The sequence below is a fragment of the Vanessa atalanta genome, chromosome 27, assembly GCF_905147765.1.
Source record: "Vanessa atalanta chromosome 27, ilVanAtal1.2, whole genome shotgun sequence".
Taxonomy (NCBI): Eukaryota; Metazoa; Arthropoda; class Insecta; order Lepidoptera; family Nymphalidae; genus Vanessa; species Vanessa atalanta.
The window spans coordinates 6457949-6479550 of NC_061897.1; the positions used below are offsets into that span (position 1 = coordinate 6457949).

Consider the following 21602-nt stretch of genomic DNA (forward strand, 5'->3'; position numbering starts at 1 on the left):
TTAAAAACATTCGATTTAAAATTATCTGGTTTCATCTGTCAAGCTGTTACCGATTTTAAATTTAATTTTTAACTCACGTGCTTTGTAAATATAGTTCTTAATGACTTATGATAAGCGTCATTTTTCATCATCATTAGAATTGGTATTGTTGAAAATTATAACTTGAGTATTAATTAAATTTATTTAAAATAGGTTTTAATCATATACTGTAAGTACAGCTATGAGCGATCTAACATCTTAGTTATTAAGGTTTGTGGTGCGTTGGCGATGGAAGGGGTGGTTATTATTTCCCTTAGAGTCGTTGTCTATGGGCAGTGGTGACTACTCTATCAGGTGGCCGATGTGCCAGTCTGCGTAGCCATTTGAAGAACCAAGAAAGCCCAGTGGTTAGAACGCGTGCATCTTAACCGATGATTGTGGGTTCAAACCCTAATCATTGAATTTTTACTGGCTCACTCAGCTTTCAAATTAAAAAACAACAATACAGAGTATTAGTGTCTGACGAGTGAGTGGTATCCACCCATACAAGCAGGCTTGCATACAGAAAAAACTACCAATACCCCAGTACCAAAAAAAAACGAATAATACTGATTCCAAATTAAAATATTTACTCATCAAAAAGTTCCTCGAGTGTAGCAAAAGATATCAGTTTAAATCAACTAAGAGATACAACTCGTATTTATCTTAAACGATCCTCCTCTTTGAAGTGTACTGGGTCTGCCATAAAATAAAAAAAGTTTGGAATTTATTTATATAAACAGATAAGGACATTTCGCAAGTTTGTTTCGCAAACTAAACATTTTACCAGACAGTAAATTAGTGATTCTTATCACCGTATAGTATAGTAAAGTTACAGCTTGTACGTTCCCAGAGCTGGGTTTAGACATCCTCATCTCTTTGAGGATAATATTTGGAGAATATTTCACCACGCTGCTCCAAGGGAAGTTGGATACATATGTGGCAGATTGTTTTCCGATAAACGTAGGTTCAGATTGAAACCGCAATCTTCAGTTAAGGCTTATGTTTTCTAAGTGTAATACTAAACCTAGCGCTCCAGTAATGTATGTAGTACATCATTCTATATACACATTAATTGACCCAACCTACGCTATTGTGAATTTGCGGTCAACCGTGAATACCAGGTGGCGTCAGAAATCAAAACCAATAATTTCCTCTTCAAGTTAAATAATGCAAATCTGGTTGTCAGTTTTCAAATGGCGATTATGTATTTTTTAAAAATAATTGGTAGGAGATCTCCCATATGGGCGATGGTAGGTCATAATTGCCGTCAGACATTTGCACCGGTTGCAATATTGACAATTTCTTACATAACCAATGCACCACCAAACATGGGAACGAAGATGTCATGTCCTTTGTGCCTTTAGTAATACTGACTTACTCTCTCTTCAAATTGGAACACAACAATGTTGGTAAATCGTAGAACATTAGATGAGTAGGTGGTGCATACCCAAACGGGCTTGCATAAAGCCCTACCACCAAACTAATCCCGACCAGCAGCTACTAATACTTACAATACACTACATTTAGATAAAGGAACGATAAAATAGAAAAGGTTTTACGGGATACACATATCGAAACTACGCCATTGTGTTTCCATATTGGAATACGCGAATTGTGACCGTCCGATCGGGCGTTCATTTACAATAACCTAAAGCCTTTGACCCAGAATTCGTGCAAGCAAGTTTAGCGTTCAACGAAACGTAATACGATCCATTGTAGTGTGAACTATTTTGTAATTCACCAACTTTTCCATACACCATTGTCGGTCCAATCAAATACTATTCAGAGGGATCTTATCATTTTGCATCGAACAAATTTGGAAGGTAGTCGCGTGGACTGTCAAACGTCCTTATCGTCGTTGTGATAAGGGTGATATTTGTCTGTATTTAACTCAATCGAAGGTTTAAGTTTTCGTGCGAAGTTTGAAGGGTTTTTAGTTTAATTATAAAGGATGGTTTACGTTTTAGGTCGTTAAGGAGCTCTTCAGTGCAAAGTTGAAGGCGTGTTTTGTGGGGTCTTTGAAAGGGGTTTATTTTTATGATTCGGTATAATTTTTTATGGTTACGTCGGTATTGAATTAAATAACGAGTCTCGTTATAAAAGGAGAACTGTTCATTGTTTGTGAGCGATATCGGTGATCTGAAAGTATTATACTTTTGCATTCGTCGCTCGCTAGCAAGATTGAAAATACTTCAATTGATTTTAGTTACCGATTCTCAGAAAATACTATTTACTGCCTTTTTTGCCGATGTTTTCCTGTATAATCTACTTTCTGAACACTTAATACCATTTCAATAAACTACTTATAGCCACTTTAATTTTACTTCCAAGATTGAAATGTTCGTTTTTTTGCGAATCGCATCAAATCTATGTCTATTGTTGTTTATTTGACTTTTTGTATTTAAAATAGATAATATATATATTTATATTATGTATTTGAGTTTTTCTTCATCCGTAACCGGTTTTAAAGAAATTGTTTTTCTTGAAAGGTTTTTATGACTTTATATAAAACCTTTTTCCTTATAAATTCCATGAATGAATTTAAGATGTATTATATTGGCTGACCGCCTAATTACATACGGTCACCCGTGCCAAAAATTAGCATAAATAATTGGTATTTGGACTATTCCTTATACTGCCAATAGCAAGCACTCCAATGACCGTAAGATTTATAATGTTACGTCCTTTCATGTGCCTTTATTTACACTTACTCAATCTAAGTTTTACAGGAGAATAATTGATAAATACAATAATGTTATGTTTTTGCTCACAGGTGGTGAAGATGCAAGCGAAACAATATTTGGACTATCATCAGAGCCAGCGGATGCGGTGGTAGCGGAGGGCGAGAGCGCCGTGCTGGCCTGCGGGGCGCCGCCACCCGCGCGTCTCTCGTGGCGGTACAGCGCCACTGCGCCCCCTACCAGAGACCACGCATTACAACGCGCTGATACTTACAGGTAACTAATCATTTACGGTTACTTAGGGTAAGGTATTGTAAGAAATTGGGTAGTTCTTGGGACACCAAATAATTACAGATTGTATTTTAATTAGTAAGATCACACAGTAGTCATACACTAAATCGTATCGAATTGGTCCAATGGTTGTAATCATGTGAACCTTAACCTAAAGGTAGGCAGCTACCATCCGGGTAAGCACTACTAATATCTCGTGTTCGACGGTGGATCAAATGAAATCTAAACATTATTTATTATCCACCGGAATATCCTATACTGATTTCTAATTCAGCCACTTTGTACAAAATATTATCTTCTTTATCGCTCTTTCGAATGAAAACCTTATCAAAATCTTGTTGAGAAGAGTAGAGTTGCTAGAAGAAAGCGAAAACGTAATAGAGAATTTATTTTATAATTTGTATATGTCGCAGACGCCGTCCTATTGCTTTGATTGACATTCAATAGAAGGACTATATATAACTTTAGTACGCGGGTGTTAAGTAGTTGGTGCGGCAGCGACGGGATCAGCGTCGGTCACGGGTCGACAGCCGTCATAGGAAAATAAATTAATTCAAAAATATAAAAATAATGAAAATATATTTGAATTGTTACGTCAATCTGATAACGATGGTCCTCATTTAACTTCATTATATAAAAATATCTTTTTTTTACATTACATTAGCAGCCTGTAAATTTCCCACTGCTGGGCTAAGGCCTCCTCTCCCTTTGAGGAGGAGGTTTGGAGCATATTTCACCACGCTGCTCCAATGGGGGTGGTGGAATACACATGTGGCAGAATTTCGTTGAAATTAGACACATGCAAGTTTCGTCGCGATGTTTTCCTTCACCGCCGAGCACGAGATGAATTATAAGCACATGAAAATTCAGTGGTGCCTGCCTGAGTTTGAACCCGAAATCATCGGTTAAGATGCACGCGTTCTAACCACTGGGCCATCTCGGCTGTAAAAATATCTACATATACATAAATAGTATAAAGTAATATCGAAAATGTTGTCCACGTTAGCGAGTCACCTCCGTGTTCAAGACAATTTACAAAGTTTAATACATTATAGAGGTTCCAAACAGCTGTTGTCAACAGTGTGAATTATTCAGCGGAACGTAATTGGAGTGTTCCGTTAAGCCTTCGGACTGACTTTGGGATTCACGTATTTTAATTTAATGCACTTGTGGTTGGGTTAATTATCAAAACGTAATGGTATCACAGTAAACGTGATCACACGGTGGTAGATGGTGATAGGTGACTGTGCCTTATGTGTTGTTACCTCTCATCATTACACCACCAAACATTATAACAATAGTCTTTCTTTACCAACATATATAAAGCTTGAAAAAATGTTGTTTAGTTTAAATTTGGCAACAAATATAAATATATAAATATCTGACAACATCACATACATTACTCTGATTCCAATGTAAGTAGCTAAAGCACTTGTGTTATGGAAAGTCAGAAGTAACGACGGCGCCACAAACACCCAGACCCAAGACAACATAGAAAATTAATGAACTTTTTCTAAATCGACTCGGCCGGGAATCGAACCCGGGACGACGGAGTAGCATACCCATGAAAACCTTACTTAGTTTCTTACTGGTTCTTCTCGGTAGAATCTACATTCTGAACCGGTGGTAGCTTTACCCAAATAGTTTGTTAAATGACGATTCAAAAGTGCTTGTAAAACTCTACTTGAATAAAGTATATTTTGATTTGATTTGAGTTGATGTGTTGAATACAAGCAGATCCGGACGCGTGTTCTTGTGGCTAAGTTAGTGGCTTCTCTCGCGATTTCGGCTTTAGACGTTAGGTGCTTGGAATGAAAAAATAGCCTGTTACCTTGGAAATTAAGCTTGCTTCATACTACAGCACATCGAAATTCTCTTTAGACAGACAGATTTACTTTCGCACTTATAATATTAGTATATATTTTAGATTATCAATGTTGTATAATTCAATCTATCTCTCTTCCAGGAAGCAGCTCGCGAACGGCTCTCTGGTAATAGAGAGCATGTCGTTGGCGTTGGCTGGACAGTACCAGTGTGTGGCGACGGTGGACGGCGTCGGTACCGTCGTGTCGAGAGTGGCCACCGTTTTTTTAGCCGGTAAGATACTTACAGTGTCTGAGTCTGCTCGTTACTCCAGTGGTAAGGTATTAACGCTAATCGTATGAACCTCGAATGGTATTTTGATTTGGACGAATAGAAAACTTTGTTTTAAATTGTAGGTTGATGTGCCAACTTATGCTAAAAGGCTATCCATAGACTTTGGTGCAGTGGCTCAAGTATCCCTTTGTTTTTTCTTTCTTTAGAAAATGCATTACGCTTTTCCCTCACGTGAAATGGGGATTATGTGGAACTCACCGGTGTCCAAGACGCCTAGCGCGTCCTAATACAACGGAATACTTATTAAAAACTTGTAGTACCTTTTCTGTCTCTTCGGCGGGCGGTTATCAAGTATCCCTATAATTCATCTGATAAATTCCTTCCGTGATCAATTTTATAGTTAACATGATAATAATTATTAGCAAGCATTCTATCTGAACAAAATAAATTATTTGTGTGCTTTTTAAGTAATTTTTTGCTAACCCTCAGCAAAGTCAAGCCGCTCTCAAATGACAATCCTAGATCCGCCACCGAATGACCCCCTACTATAACCGGTTATTCTGTCATTTTCTCAAATTTTGTACGTTAAATATTCCAAAACTTATAAGCCAGTGCTCTGTAATACACGATTACATGTATATAACGAAAATTATTATAATTCGTATTCTTTGCCAGTTATTATACGTTGGCTCCGTGCCAGTTCTGGATTCCATTGGATTATGAACGTGTTGGAACACCGAGTGCACTTGTGTGCGCGCAAACACTTGTACAATCCAAACAGCAATTATTAGCTACAGTTTGTACTGAACTTGTTGCTACAAGCCCTAGAAGCCTCTATTACCTCTAGTCTCATAGTAAAATTGATCGTGATTGTGTCATTGTTTGTGAAAAGATAAAATACATTCACACGTTTAAGGCTGACTGGATTCGGTTCTAAATAATGTTACGCCGCGTGGTGTCCACAGCTTTAAACGCAAAGTAATTACCGTTTTACATAAGAGTAAAATTTGTTTTGATTATATAATATGTTTGCGTAGATATTTAGGTATGCCTCGTTGATCTAGTGCCTGGGTTCAAACCCCAGGTCGGGCCGATGGAAAGTTTTTGGGTATTTCGGTCGAATAATTATTACCAATCACCTCTCTGAGTCTGGATGAATAAGTATTTGCCGTCCCGTCTATATCAGGATGCACCTGTGCACACTTATGCACTTTATGCCCTGCGTAGTTGCCTGCCGTGGCCGGAATCGCTAAGAACACCATCATAATGTGTATATGATGTAATAGACTCTAGCAATGAACAGAGCGAAAGAAACCAAAAAAAAAAAACAAGAAATTCGCTAATCTTGGGAAATTATTTTGGAAAATTTTCAGAAGTACCTGAACTAGGCGAAGGTCCACGAGTGGTGATGGGCGTTTTGGGGTCCCCGGCGCTTCTGTCCTGTCCCATTCAGCTACCCCAAAGGCTAGCAGTGCGGATCATACCTTCGCCCTCCGCACCGCAGCCCGAAAGGCGGGTGTACGGACTCGCCAAAATACATGCTCCGCCACCAGTGTTAAAACTGAACGTGAGTATCCTGAAGAGGCATTAAGATCTCTTTCATATAATTTCTTGGGTAGATGACTTGAACTTTATTACATTTTCTAGTAATCATTTTAACCGTTTATCGAGAATTCAAACTCGACGAGTGTAGCTGTATTTTCACGTGTTTAATTTATCTCATTCTCTTCGATAAAAGAAACATTTCGAAGATAACTTCCACCTGCTGGAAGCGATTTTACTAAGAAAATGTATATTCAGCCGTGCCACCAATATAGCTGTGTTCTGCAATAAATTCTAAACCTTTTTTTCTGACAGAGAGCCTTTGTTCAGTCCAAGAACATGTCGACTGTAACGTAACCTTTAATTCGGCACGTATAAATACCCTAGGTGACTTGGTTGAAAAACGGTTCCCCGGTGCGCATGGAGGCGGCGCGCGTGTCGCTGACGCCGGGCGGCGCGCTGGAGCTCGACCCGCTGCGCGCGCACGACGCCGCGCTCTACCGCTGCGTCGTCGCTCTGGCGCACGCGCACGGACATCTCGCGCCCAGGTCATTCAAGATAAACTCTATTATAGCGTTACTTAGCTTCATTGGCATTCGTTTGTCATTATTCAATTTATTTGAGATGAGGCTAAAACTCCATGAAAAACATTTGATACAAACCGCCATGGGAATGTATTTGCAAGGGGATAATTTTTCCGTAGATAGTTGAGAGTTTAAGCACTTAATCACCGAAACTTCCTCACCGTATGACGATACCCATAGGTTTAGTTTAGTTGGTTCAATTCTATTGATAGTTGAAGATAAAGAACCAGCAGTTAGCAAAGGAAATACTCTGACCACAGAAGAACCCGCGAAAGGTTCAGGTGACAATTTTTAAGTAAGAACAGGATCTTAGGATCTAGAAGTACTTACTTCATTCCCAAGCTTCAATGAACTCGCCAATTGTAGATTTTGATGCACTCAGTTTCTGATAATAATTAAATATATTATTAATTTACGAACGTTACAGACTCGGACCGGAGGTGGAGCTGCGCGTGAACAGTGAACTGGCTAACCTGGAGTCTGCACCACGGTTCATCACAACACCGCAACCGGTCACCGTCATGGAAGGTAACTGATTAGAGCTGAGCTATATACATTAAATATCTCAAGGCGTTGTCGTTGTCTAAATCAATTATAATCAAAATATATAAGTATTTTATTGAAGGAGGCCTTGCAAGCACTTTGAATTTTAATTTTACAGCATTGTATTAAAGGTAAAGCTACCACCGGTTCTGAATGTTGATTCTACCAATAAGAACCGCCAAGAAACTCAGTATTTACTCTTTTCCAACATTTGAAATACAAAGTAATGCCAGTTAAATACAATTATATGTATAATATGTCCTGCCTAAAGGTCAACAAGTATTAGCTGTTAATTGGAACCTTGTGGATCAATTTAAGCCACATATAATCTAAACCAAGATATTATTCATTGATGTTAGGAATTTAGATTCTACCGAGAAGAACCGGCATAGAACTCTGTATTTAAATAAATAAATAATAAATATTGGACAACATCACATACATTACTCTGATCCCAATGTAAGTAGCTAAAGCACTTGTGTTATGGAAAATCAGAAGTAACGACGGTACCACAAACACAACAAGACAACATAGAAAACTGATGAACTTTTTCTACATCGACTGTGGCGTAACATGAATACCGGTGTACACACTACTCGACCACCTCGAGGTCGTCATATTTATGTGTACGCAAGTTATCTAAGTGTAGAATTTTTACGTTAAGTATGTACATATATATCCTCAGAGATTTAATTTGCTGAGTTAGCTTCAAGTGACAGTTTCTCTTTTCAGGTGCGTCTGTGACGTTCGACTGCGCGGCCGTCGGGAATCCTAAGCCGGAAATGATTTGGTTGAACAACGGTGTCGCTATCGATCTCAAGTTAGTTACAACATATATATTAATAATAGTGATGTATAAATTAAATTCTTATTGTTATTGAAGAAATATGTGTTGTTTTATAAAATTGGTTTCGGGACGGGCAAATTACTTCCATGATGGAAAGTGGTCAGACATCAGCTCTGTAAGAAATATTAACCATTCCTTACACCTCCAATGCGCCACCAACCTTGGGAACTAAGATGTTATGTCCCCTGTGTCTGTAGTTACGCTGACTCAGCTTTCGACCCGAAACACAAGAATACTAAGCCTTGAACATGTGATGAGAGGGTGATACGTACCCCGACGGGTAGGACGGGCGGGTAGTGTACGAGTGTAGGCTGTAACCGTGCGTCGGCCCGCAGCGACCTGGACTCGCGGCTGTACCTGGTGGGCTCGGGCTCGCTGCGCGTGGCGGCGGCGCGCGCGCAGGATGCGGGCGCCTACACGTGCCGCGCCACCAACCGCCTCGACTCCGCCGACCACTCCGCGCAGCTGCACGTCATGGTACCGCCGCTCCCCTCAAAGTCAAAGTCAAAGTCAAAAATCTTTATTCAATATAGAAGTGTTTGCACTTGCTTATTGATTGTCAAAAATCTACCACCGGTTCGGAATTTAGCACCTCGGACCTGAGAAGAACCGGCGAAAGAAACTCAGCGGGATATATTTTTTTTATTGAGTATCTCATGGGGGAGAATTCATGTTTTATTTCATTTAAATACCTAAATGTGTTATTTCCACCTTACTGCATAATAAAATCTAACCACAGGTTAATAGCGTTTAGCAGACCCGGGTCGGGGTTCCGCGGGGTAACGTTTTGGGACTTTTTTTATTCTTATCGTATACGAATGATGACTGTTGCATTGTGTACTGTAATATTGTAAGCGTATAATATAAACACTTTTACACTACTAGCATGGTATTTTAAATGAAAAAATACTAAAGTACAACTAAGCCGAGGTGACTAGAGCGATGCCTGACGAGCGCTGTCCGCAGACGGCGCCGCGCGTGGCGCTGCGCGAGGGCGGCGTGGTGCGCGCGCGCACGCGCGGCGACGTGACGCTGCGCTGCGAGGCGCGCGGCCGCCCCGCGCCCGCCGTCTCGTGGCTCAAGGACGGCGAGCCGCTCACGCCCAACGACCACGACATCGCGCTCGTGGACGGGTACGTGCCGCGCGCCGGGGGGGGGCGCAGGTGCGCGAACTGATACATACTGATCGCCGCTCTTCCGCAGCACGTCGCTGCGCATCCGCGGCGTGCTGGACGTGGACGCCGGCGTGTTCCAGTGCAGCGCCAGCTCGCCCGCCGGCAGCAGCGTCGCCGCGCTGAGGCTGCTCGTGACGCCGCACGGTCTGTGCACTCCTTACGGTCCAAAAACTCAGACAAATGCATTGAGATTTCGGTTAACGTGCTTCACTAATATTTTAAATCTATTGAAGTAAACCATAGTCTGCTCGTTTACAATTAGACGACCGTCAATGATCATATCATTGGAATAACCATTTTCATACATTTAGCATTTAAGTACATCTTAACTAGCCTTAAGGCTTTTGATCTCTTACTAGATCATGGTCTGCAGTCTTCCGATACTAAACGGATAAGAATTATGAACTTTAAATTATGATTTTCTATTGTTTGTGTATAAACTATTTTTTTTATAAATATAATCATTTCTACCCATAGGAGTAAAAGGAAATGACGGAGTGGTATTGTTTAAAGTAATCATTGATGTTTATTTCTTAATAATCTTATTGGAAACAAATTAGGTTACTAAAAGCGAATAAGAGTCTGTTATTTGTTCAGACAAATAGTTACTGTTTTTTTTAAATATTCATGTGTTATCTACTAACTATATACACACACTTTAGCATACACGTACGTACACGCACTCGCGCACACACGCACTGACAAACAAAAACATGAGAAAGAACAATCTATCTTAAATAATAGGACCATTATTTATGAATTATTCAGGAAATGTATTTTTGACAAACCTTCCTACTGCTATTTTTCTTTTCGTTAACTTTGTTTTTTTAATTTTTTTTCCCTTCCAGATCACAAACCGAACCCCACCCAACCGAAGTCCTTTACAAATTCCACTCAAGATATATTCAATACCCTCATATCCGGCGACTTCGACCAAACCCTAGACCCCACTCCCGAGGACCTAGACTTCCTCGGCGAGACGTCCTCCGCGTACACGTCTGAACCGGTGTACGACGATTATAACGAAAACACTCTAGATAACGACTATTCCTTTCACGCTGCTGAAGATTTGGATACTGAGGAATTTAGGAACGGTAACGCGACTGCCGTCTCTCCGCCCAAGGACCTGAAGGCGGTCATCGTGAAGCACAGGTTCGTGACGCTGACGTGGCAGGAGCCGGACCATAAGTTGGAGGAGATCACCGGGTACGCTATCCTGTACAAGGTCAAGGGGAGTGAGCGGTGAGTGTTTGAATTTTGATTCATTTAACCTTGAAAATGTGAAAGAGTGTCTTGTCTTGATACAACCCGGAAGCGATAGATGGCGCTGATGGAAATGATCACTTTTCTGAATCGCGTCGTCTATTCAATTCGCTACAATGGAAAGCAGTTTCTTCGTTCCATTGTTTTGTTTGTCTTAAACTGTATGACATTTATTATTGCAAAATTAATGTGATTTTACGTTCATTTGTTTAACTGTCACTGACTGAGTATATTCATTTTAAACTGAAATGTATTTCAATATTTTTTCCTCCTGGTACTCTGAAGTTAGATTCGTTATTGTGATATTCCCGTTCGCGCTCTGTGTACAGCGAGCGCCTCTCCCGCGGCGAGGCCCGTCGGCACGAGATGAACGTGGCCTCCCTCCAGCCCAACACCACGTACCAGTTCAAGGCGGTGGCGCTCACCGACCACGCCGTCTCCCCTCCCACTGAGGTCACTGAACGTTTTTTACTGCTTCTGTTATTTTTTAAACGCAGACGAATTTCTCTTCGACTGACAATTTTCAATATTACCCGTTAAGTACTAATTAATTTCTAAGATTTCACAAAAAATAAGACAAATTGCTGTCCCAAGAATCTACCTGTACGCACTTCAGTATAAAGTACTTTTTTTTCAGATAATAGAGGCGACGACTCCTCCGGAGGAGTTGACGTACGGTCCGCCGCTAAACGTGCGAGTGGAGGCGGCGGGCGCGCACGCGCTGCGCGTGTCGTGGGACCCGCCCGCCGCCGCCCGCGCCCCGCCCGCCAGATACGCCGTGTACTACACCGAGGTACGCACGCCTCCGGCTCCCCGGGCTCCACGACGCTCCGGGGAGACGCCTCAGTGACCCGAGTTTCGGCGGCCGGCAGGTGGAGAGCGGCCGCGAGCAGGCGCAGTGGGCGGAGCGGGCGCCCGCCGTGCTGGGCGCGCTGCGCGCCGCCGCCGCCTACCGCGTGCGCGTGGCGGCCGCCGGCGGCGCCGCCAGCGCCGACGCGCTCGCGCGCACGCGCACCGACGCGCCCGCCGCGCCGCCCGCCAACGTGTCCGCCGCGCCGCTGTCCGACACCGTGAGTGCCCCCCGTGTGCCCCCCCGGCCCCCGGCGCGCCGCCGCGGGGCCCGTACCGACGCTCTCGTGCCGCAGGCGCTGCTGGTGCGCTGGGAGGCGCCTGTGGCGCGCACGCACCGCGGCGCGCTGACGGGCTACAAGCTGCGCTACCGCGCGGTGGGCCCGGCCGGCGGCGCGGCGCCCCCCGCGGGCGCGGCCCCCCGCCGGCGCGCCGACTCGCTGACGACGCCGGCCGACACGCGGCGCGCCGAGCTGCGCGGCCTGGAGCCCGCCACCTCGTACCAGGTGGGCATCCGGGCTCGAACTGAAGCTCTGTTACTTTACTGTTTGAATATTGTATAGATTTCAGTACTCTGAACATTGGCAGTATGATAATTACTATTACTCATTCTGTCTCCTACTACACGTGCTATAAAGAATTGTGGTGATGAGTGATCATCATTCTCCTTGATGAATGTAAAAAGTTAAAAAAATACATCTGTGTGCAGATCCGTGTGTGCGCGATGAACGCAAACGGCTCCGGCCCGTTCAGCGACTGGGTGTCGGCCAGCACTCAGGGCCGACGCCGCGCCGACAGCGCCGTGCCGGGCCGGCCGCCGCCGCTCACCAGTAACTAATAACACTTCACATATTTCAGTAGTGTCTGCTCAGGCGATCTCTTGACTTTAATCATTAAATTCATTATTAAGCAATTTCAAGGTCAAATATCTCCGCTCCGTTTAAACTTAACACTTCTGTCACGTAGATTTAAGCAAATAACTCGAAGCCCGGGTATAGTTCTCTCAGTATTTCCTGTATAGCCAACAAAGTCTTTCGATCATGAACTTTCGTGCGCCTTATCGCTTCTGTGTCGTTCCGTAGCGCGCGCTGGTCGCGACTGGATCTCAGTGTGGTGGGGGGGCGATGATGGCTCCGGCGGCGCTCTGGTGCGCGGCTACTTGCTGGGGTGGGGTCTCGGCGTGCCAGACTCACACTCTCGCGAGTTGCCCGCGCACGCGCATTCACACGTCATACGCACTCTCGGTGAGGACGCAAATGTTTTCTTGTTTAAAAATCGTAGCTATCTTTTTCTTGCAATTGTTTTGTCTCTGTCGGCCGTGAGCTATTTAAATATTAAAATACTATCTCTCGACTTTTTGCAGAATCAAACTCGGAGTACGTGATATCGCTGCGTGCGAGCAACGCTCTCGGTCTCGGGCCGGCGGTGTACGCGACGGTCCGGACGAAGCCGTCCGAGCCGGATGACGATGAACCGGACGAGCCAGACGAACCTGACGCGGATGAACCAGACGATCCGGACGAGGAGGAGGATGACACCCCACCTCTTATACCTCCTGTTGGGGTCAAGGTGAGAGCAGTGTCTGATGTTAAATAATTAGTAAATGTAAATATAAGTTCTTTGAACTTTGTCTCAAAAATTTTGTTTTTAATCCTACTCGAATCTTCATAAAATTATAATTTTTGGAAAGATTACCTACAAATTTACATATTATAGTAAATTGTTAATCGAGAAGTGAATTCATTATTTTAAACTATTAAACATTTAATAAAAAATATATTCTACTAAGATTATTAATTTAATAGTACAAACAAATACTTTAGAAGTGTCGTTGAGCGCGCCAACTAAAATTAATATTAATAATGTTGCAGGTGATAATGTTGAGTGGTACCACCGCTGTTGTTTACTGGACGGATCCTACGCTACCAAAAGGACAAGTAAGCTTTCATTTAATTACATTGATTTTAAATTTAGCAAAGTAATTTTCATAAAATCCGGCTCGAAGGACCATGTCGAACGTTGGTCAATTTCTTACACGGCGGTAAACGTAAAAATAATTTACGCAGCTAAGTTTGATTAATGGATATAAATTGGTTTAGTTAATCCCAGTTCAATTATGATACGAACTAGGCCGAATTAGGTGTAATTGTAATACAGATCTTTTTATACTGATTTTATTGCCGTATGTAAGTTATCACTACATATATATGTCGGAGGGACATCAGATATATTGTCACTTTTATTGTTCGTCGTGTCGGCGTACAGTGGGTAATCATGAAAAGAATACAAAGATCACTTAGTTAATATTTAATTACACTTTATTACCCTATTAGGTTCACACGCAAAGAAATCAAATTAGAATGATAACACTCAGCACTTCAGGAACGGTAGGACAGTTCCGTGATCTCACTCGGCTAATGCTTTGCAGTCTGTGGTCTACCCTGACCCGAACGATGCTTTCACGACCCTGTCGAAAGCGCGCTAAAGATAGCTCCGAACTACACCGAAGTCAAGTTCACAACCGTAGGCGCGCTTTTCGTTCCGTTGAGTGTCTGTACGCTTGACCGGATGTGACACATATATGATAAAATCACTTATGACGATGTTAAATAGTACCAGTCCAATGATAGATCCTTGAGGTACTCCAGATAAGTGACATAAGATTTAAAGGATTCAAATATTTTAAGATAATTTAGGATATTTTCAAATAATTCTATTGTTCTAGTTTACTAATCAGGACATTTAGGCTAAAAGTGTATCTGGATTTTTATCAAAGAAAGTCAATTCCTGAGCTAAAACCGCATGTCTTATTCAGACGGCGACAGACGGTCGTCGATACGCGGTGAGGTGGTCGGGTGGTGGTCGCACGCGCGTCTACAACGTCTCCGACCTCAACTGCATGGTAGACGACCTGCGACCCTACACGCACTACGAATTCGCTGTCAAGTTGATCAAAGGTAGGAACATCAGTCAGGAAGCGAATATTAAGTTAGTCCAAAGTCGACCCCGTAATCATGTTCGTAATGTACCCGCAGGCGAGCGCGAGTCGGCGTGGTCGATGCTGGCGTCGAACACGTCGCTAGAGGCCGCGCCGGGCTCGGCCCCCCGGGACCTGCGGGTGTCGGCCGCCGCGCCCCCGGCCCGCGCCGCCGACCTCTCGTGGAGCCCCCCGGCGAGGCCCAACGGGCAGCTCACAGGCAGGCATCCGGCGCAACCTAAAGTCGACCTCGCGCTCGGCACTCTACTCATCCGTGTCGTCTCGCAGGCTACATCATAATGTACGCGGCGCAGCGGGGCGCCGCGGGGGCGGCGGAGGAGTGGACGACGGTGACGGTGGCGGGCGAGCGTGGGCGGGCGCGAGTGGAGCGGCTGCGCGCACGCACTACCTACCACTTCAAGATCCAGGCGCGGAACGGCAAGGGACTCGGGCCGTTCAGCCCGCCCGTCGCCTACACCACGGGGCCCGGTGAGCTCCGAAGTCATTTTTATTTTTTTATGACTCAGAGATAAGGGAGTCTCGAAAGGTGGCTACTTTTTGCTACGGGGTCCCTACCACTCTGAGATATTGTCATAAATTGTAAATGCGTCGCCGTCGCCGTCGCCGACGACGTAACGTGAGTGAGCAAGGCCGCTGTCGCCAGAAGGCGGCGAGGGCGGCGGGCTGGCCAGCGCGACGTCGGCGTGGCTGTGGGCGAGCGCGGGGGGCGCGTGCGCCGTGCTGGCGCTGGCGGCGGCGCTGGCGCTGTCGCTGTGCTGCCGCCGGAACAGCGCGCCGCTGTCGCCCGACACCAGGTGCGCCCGCCGCTTCCATGCTTTACTTTAACTCTCGACTATTTCTTTTTTATCGATGTATTCATTCGATTTTACGCATATACGGTCCTGACCCCGGTGAAATATGTTTCAGCACGTACCAGAAGGCGTCCGCGTCTGCGGCCATCAAGCCGCCGGACCTGTGGATACATCACGATCAGATGGAGCTGAAACACATGGACAAGAGCTTGCACAGCTCTGCCAGTAAGAGTACGACTTTCTATCTCTTTCCATCCATCGCTCCCTTCGTACTCTCCGACTGCTCCCTCCTTCCCGTATAACCTACTCGTATTTAAAATGATATATCTTAAAAATCTAAATCGCCCTTCTGCATCACACATATGACAATAAATGCTATGGTACGTAACCGTGGTCCTTCGAGCCGGATGGCCGGCTCGAGGCTCGGCGTGTGGTAACGTGTTGCGCGGCGCAGTCTCGGCGGGCAGCGTGGAGGGCAGCGCGCTGGTGTCGTCGACGCTGACGCTGGCGCGCGCGCCGCCCGCGCTGGCGGACTACGAGCCCGCGCGCCACGCGCCGCCGCCCTCGCTCGCCAGCCTCGACCGCCGCTACGTGCCCACCTACGTCGGTCAGTCCCGCTTCTGCGTATGCTTCACCGCACCGTGCCCCCCCGTCCCCCGCGTGTTCGTTTGCTGTACTGAGTGCGTGTCCCGTAGAGTCCCGCCGGTCGCCGTCGGTGGGTGGTAGTGGTAGCGACGACACGGCAGTGCTGCGCGCGTCTCCGTACCGCTGCGATTACCGTTGCGACCCGCTCGTGCCGTGTCTAGGTTTTTTATTTTTGTTATTTTTATTTACATTGCACATTTTTATTTTTTTTATCTCGATTCAGTAGTTGTATAATTATTTTATGCCTTATCATTAATGGGAGACCTTTGTCCGGCTATGGGAAAGGTCCTTCTTATATTCTTATTCTGTGACACTACATTCTTTGATAATATTATTTTTACAACATACAGACCATACAGGTGAATTAATTTACAAGAATTTGAATGGCCTTATGGCACTTCCCATCCCATAGTATTTATTGTAAAAGTTGTCGAATGAACTTATATCATTCAAAAGGTCCTCTAACAGCATCTAGCTGAAAAATAGTCGAATTAAATTCAATCCACACATACATTTTAATGAAAGTGTCTGTGCTTATAAATATTATTTATTGCATTATTGATATAGACAGAAAATTAAATTACAATTATAAATTTACAATATAAAAAAATTGCAAAAAAAAACAAGTAAAAGCAATTTAAATATTTTGAAGACCTTTTTTTGATGATAATTTTGTTTTTTTAGCCATGACAGGAGTAGGCGTGGGCGTGGGAGTTGGAGTGGGATGCACGGGGACCTGTGAACGACGGAGGCATCTACCGGATCAGGTAAGTTTGTCCGTTATATATGACGCTTATAGATTAACAAATATCAAGAAATACTCTACAGCTAGTATCCTATAATATGTGAATAGGATCTCCAGATTATGCCATGTAGGCGCCAGTCACGGCGGTCACACCCCATAAATTACGTTCAGACATAAATGCCATATCAATATAATCTATAATGTATCAAATATAGTCAATTTTATAAAAAATAAAAACATTTTATCCGCCTCTAAAAATCATCTTTATATTCCTTTGATACCAATAAATATTTGATGAATATATTAAGTGTCTAAACTAGTATGCATCAGGAGGCCACGTGCTCGACGTTCCTGAAACGTAACTCGTAACCGTTACCAATTGCAGAGTACGCCGCTGCTGTCGGGCGTGGCGCCGCTGGGCTCCCCGCAGGCGTCGCTGGCGTCGCTGCAGCACCACCCCGCGCACCCGCCGCCCGCGCCCTGTGAGTGCCTCCCCCTCCCCCTCCCCCTCCCGCCGCTGGGGCCGCGCGCACTAACGCCCCCCTGCCCGCAGGCGGCTCGGGGCAGTGCCCGCTGGGCAGCGCGTGCTCGGCGCCCGGCGGCGCGGGCTCGGGCTCCGACGTGTACGCCAGCGCCGCCTCGGCCCGCGAGCGCGGCCACTACGTCGCCTACGAGCCGCTCGGCCACTACACGCAGTGAGTAGTCGCCTGCCTGGAGCTGACCCTCCTCGGGAACATTTTTGCTGGTGGAATATTCTTTCCCTACCTAATATTTTTAGGATCGATACAATTTTCATATACTAAATTCAATATAAAATATAATTTACATTTTTACTTGAGAGAGATTGCTTGACATATATCTCAATTTTTTTTTTTGTGGAATCGAGGAGATTATTTAATTTTAATTGGTACGCTCAATTGCTTAGAACTACAATAAATAATTTTATTTAGAATTATTTTACTCGGTTCCTATCCCCCCTCAATCTACAAGATTGACAATAATCACTCGCCTCACTATACCCCCTACTATTGAATCTCATACAACAGTGCACTACTCCTTCTATGTTTGTGAGCCCCTACTTGTTTGAACTAGTAACAATGGCACCGTCCGCAGCCGCGATTCTCTGAGCAGCGAGGCGGGCACGGCGGGCCCCGCGGTGGGGGGGCCGGTGGGGGGCGCGGGCTCGCTGCAGCGGCGGGCGGGCTGCGGGCCCCTGCACAGCTTTGCGTTGCCCGACACCGCCTCCGACCACTCGACGCCCTCGCACTCCAAGGGTGAGGCTGCCGTCTGCCTGACATGAGTCCCACACACGTCACGAGTTGTAGACAGTATTAATAAGTTGTTCTTATCAAAAATTGGTAAATATTGTGTTTTCAACACGTTTAAGAGAGGTTTCTTAATAACCAAAATTTGTCGTCTTCGAAATATTTGGTGTATTCGACATCACTACGGTTACGCACCCGTATTCATACATCTGGCATTATTACACCTATCACATGTTTTATTACACAGATGAAGACTACAGAAACCGAAACATGCCAAATTCATACAATTAATTTCACCAAGCTACTTCAATGCGAGCTGATCTCTGAGCTCACACACGTTTTAAAATTTTGTCAGACTTCATGATGTATTAAAACATCGCCGGCGAATTGATGTAAACACTAAATTAAAAGTGTGATTATCAACGTTTACTTTTTGATATACTAGCCGTTATATAAACAACTCCACACCCAATAGTAGTCTGAATTATTTGAGCTGGTATAAAATTAAAAAAAAGTTTTGATTGCTAAGTTACACACGAGTATTGTCGTGTAAACGTCTTACGCTGATGTCATCTGACATTAGTGTCAGCCTTGCTTTGTGCTGAGCCGAGTTGTTTACGTGTATAATGTTGTAACACTTGTTCATTCTCGTAGCCGGTAGCGTGAGGGACACGTCTCCTTACAAGAAGAGTGCGAGCTCGTCGCCCGGACACATTCCTAACAGACTCCAGCTCGGTGAGCATTCGAAGATCCTTCTTTTTATATAGATTAGGTGAATTTACAAATGTGCCGCCGGATGGGAGTGGTCACCAGAATCAACTGCTACTTAGCACAAGAATATACGGTGGTAGCTGCTCAAAAGGGCTTGCACCTTTATTTAATACTTTCTGATGGAAAAGTTGTATTTTTAAATATTTTTTTAATTTTTTGGAAATGTGTGTTTTGTTAACCCTACCTACAAAGTGTGTAGGTCGAAAACTCGTGTTGAAGGAATAATTATGCGAATTAAAAATTCGATGCTAAAATATTATGAATATTTCACAGCAAACTAATCTTAAACTAATCCTGACTTTCAGTTTCGCCGGAGTCTGGACTGACCATGTCCGGGTTAGAGTAACTCTACTGTAATTAATGTTCCAATGAGTCTTTCGACTGGTTTGAAAACTGTCATCCCATACGACTTGCACTAAGATAATCTCCATCCTTAATAGTATAAAAATTTTCAAGGTGGTCAGATGAACGGTATAGAAGTTGATCTGCCGCAACGCCATCTAGCGGGGAGCTGGAAAGTGCAAAAAATCCTTCTCCATGAAATAATATATGTGATAACTTTAAGGTCAAGGTCAATTTAATAATAATTTGAAACCGTCAGGTGGCAGCGTATCCCACCGCGCCGAGGAGTTGGAGCCGCTGACCCCGTCGCGCTCCACCGAGCGCCTCCACCGCGAGATGCAGAACCTCGAGGGTCTCATGAAGGACCTGTCCGCCATCACGCAGAACCAGTTCCACTGCTAGCGTCCGGCCGACGCGTCCGACCGGTACCGGATCGACGTCTGACCGACACGTGACGCCGCGTCGGGTCGATGGGACGTGACTCGACGTTACTGAGTAACTATCGGTTCATACCGAACTCGTCACTGTGACCTCTGGACTTTTTCAAGATATTTGAAATGTTATGACGATTCTATTGAAGAATTGTGGACGATACGTTCGGTATTTGTAATTCTCTTTTCTTATTGTATTAGGAAACAATCACGCAGTGCGGTGGAGTTATTCTGTAAGATCGAACTCGAAGCTCACCGTAGAACCCGATCGTGAAATGTCAGAAAGTGACATTCGATATTGACTATAATCAGGGATGTTATGGAACTGTGTAACCGAAGCCGATAATTTTTTTTTATTATAGTTATGTTTTTGCATAGGGATTATACCTAGTACAATAATAGCCTACAAGTAAAGTCCAATTTATCCATATTTATATATCCGAAATTATATATATGTTACTGTAAAAGCTCTAACTAAGGTAAATTATAAGATTTTTCCAGTATAACCTAAGATTAACCGACACGAGTTGGTAAATGTAAGTATTTATTATAAAGGGTCGACTTTTTCGGACTTTTACCATTCCAACCTAACCTAACCTAACATGTAAATCCTAAGATTTACCGAGTGAATGATGGTAAAAGTTCGAATCCCAAAGTTTTATGGAAATTTACCATTCGTAATCGGCAAATCTTAGGTTTTACTGGAAAATCTTAAGATTTACCGTAGTTCGAGCTTTTACAGTAACATATCCATAACATCTCTGATAATAATTATAATATTTCAAGGTCACACAATAATAAAAATACGTGTGCGTCTCGGAACACCCGAGAGAAGTGATAACTTAAGCTGGGTGTGGGTTAGAGTGAGTGAAGAGGAGCCTGCCTATCGCTGCCGTATGCGTAAGACGGACGGGCGCCGTAACGCGTTACGTAACGAAGCGGCTTACCCTCCCATAAGAAGTTATGAAACGACATTTCACGAGTGAGATGCGAACGTACAGAATAGCACTGTTGTGACTGGAAATTTTACTAAAGCGATGTTCGAAGAACTAAAATGATTATCGTAAAAAAATGATGTATAAAATTAATTTTGATATTTAAAAATGCCACTGAACTTAGTCTCAATTATTGTAATATTATTCGATTACTTCTAAAAGTCTAATTCCCACGTCTGGGCAAAGAGCTATGACGTCACGATTTTATCTTATAAACGAAATTGCAAGAATTTAATATAATAGAATTAAATCGTTTTGCCTAATATTCTATTAATTAGGAAATTATATTTATAAAGATTTGAATCATTTTTTTTTGTAATAAATTTTACAATATTTTGGCCTACGTAACGTTTTATGATCTAAACTGTGTTATTAATTAACACTGAAATCATAATTAATTATAATTCGATTCGAGCACTTTTCGATCATCAAACTTCAGTGCCGATAAGAACCGGTAAGAAACTTTACCTTTAATTACGAGGACGTAATAGAATTTTCTCTATATATTTAATAATTGTATTATAAGTTTGTATGTATAATTTTTCGTGTAAAGCTAGTCAAATAGGTCGGTTAGGTTGGAAAGGTGATTTCATATTGCTCGAGTGAATTTCAAGTGCAACTATACAAAAGTCTCTCTATCCTTTTCTTACACGAGGTAAACCCAATCCGCACTTGTCTCGCATTCGGCCATTTTGAGATTTGTTTTGACATTTAGTCAATATTATA

At 43.6% G+C, this 21602-nt stretch overlaps 1 protein-coding gene across 1 annotated transcript; it reads left to right on the forward strand.

Moving 5' to 3' along the window:
• The first annotated feature begins 1261 nt into the window (after nucleotides 1-1261).
• On the forward strand, nucleotides 1262-20181 carry LOC125074141 (neogenin). The gene is made up of 32 exons (XM_047685368.1): nucleotides 1262-1271; nucleotides 2795-2978; nucleotides 4960-5090; nucleotides 6464-6657; nucleotides 7020-7180; nucleotides 7644-7744; nucleotides 8492-8579; nucleotides 8942-9083; nucleotides 9573-9739; nucleotides 9810-9925; nucleotides 10630-11023; nucleotides 11374-11497; nucleotides 11682-11837; nucleotides 11917-12114; nucleotides 12190-12399; nucleotides 12603-12723; nucleotides 12976-13137; nucleotides 13257-13462; nucleotides 13765-13830; nucleotides 14709-14850; nucleotides 14929-15090; nucleotides 15159-15359; nucleotides 15535-15685; nucleotides 15798-15907; nucleotides 16137-16289; nucleotides 16378-16488; nucleotides 17012-17094; nucleotides 17458-17554; nucleotides 17626-17767; nucleotides 18186-18346; nucleotides 18992-19072; nucleotides 19710-20181. Exons 1-32 carry the CDS (start codon nucleotides 1262-1264, stop codon nucleotides 19850-19852), a joined length of 4668 nt encoding a protein of 1555 aa, XP_047541324.1. The 3' UTR covers nucleotides 19853-20181.
• The last annotated feature ends 1421 nt before the right edge of the window (nucleotides 20182-21602 follow it).

What these genes read in the sequence shown, in the direction of transcription:
- LOC125074141 (XM_047685368.1), top strand. An exon ending in ACACGTCATACGCACTCTCG is followed by an intron (nt 13,138 to 13,256) that starts GTGAGGACGCAA and finishes GACTTTTTGCAG; the next exon opens with AATCAAACTCGGAGTACGTG. An exon ending in CTACGCTACCAAAAGGACAA is followed by an intron (nt 13,831 to 14,708) that starts GTAAGCTTTCAT and finishes TGTCTTATTCAG; the next exon opens with ACGGCGACAGACGGTCGTCG.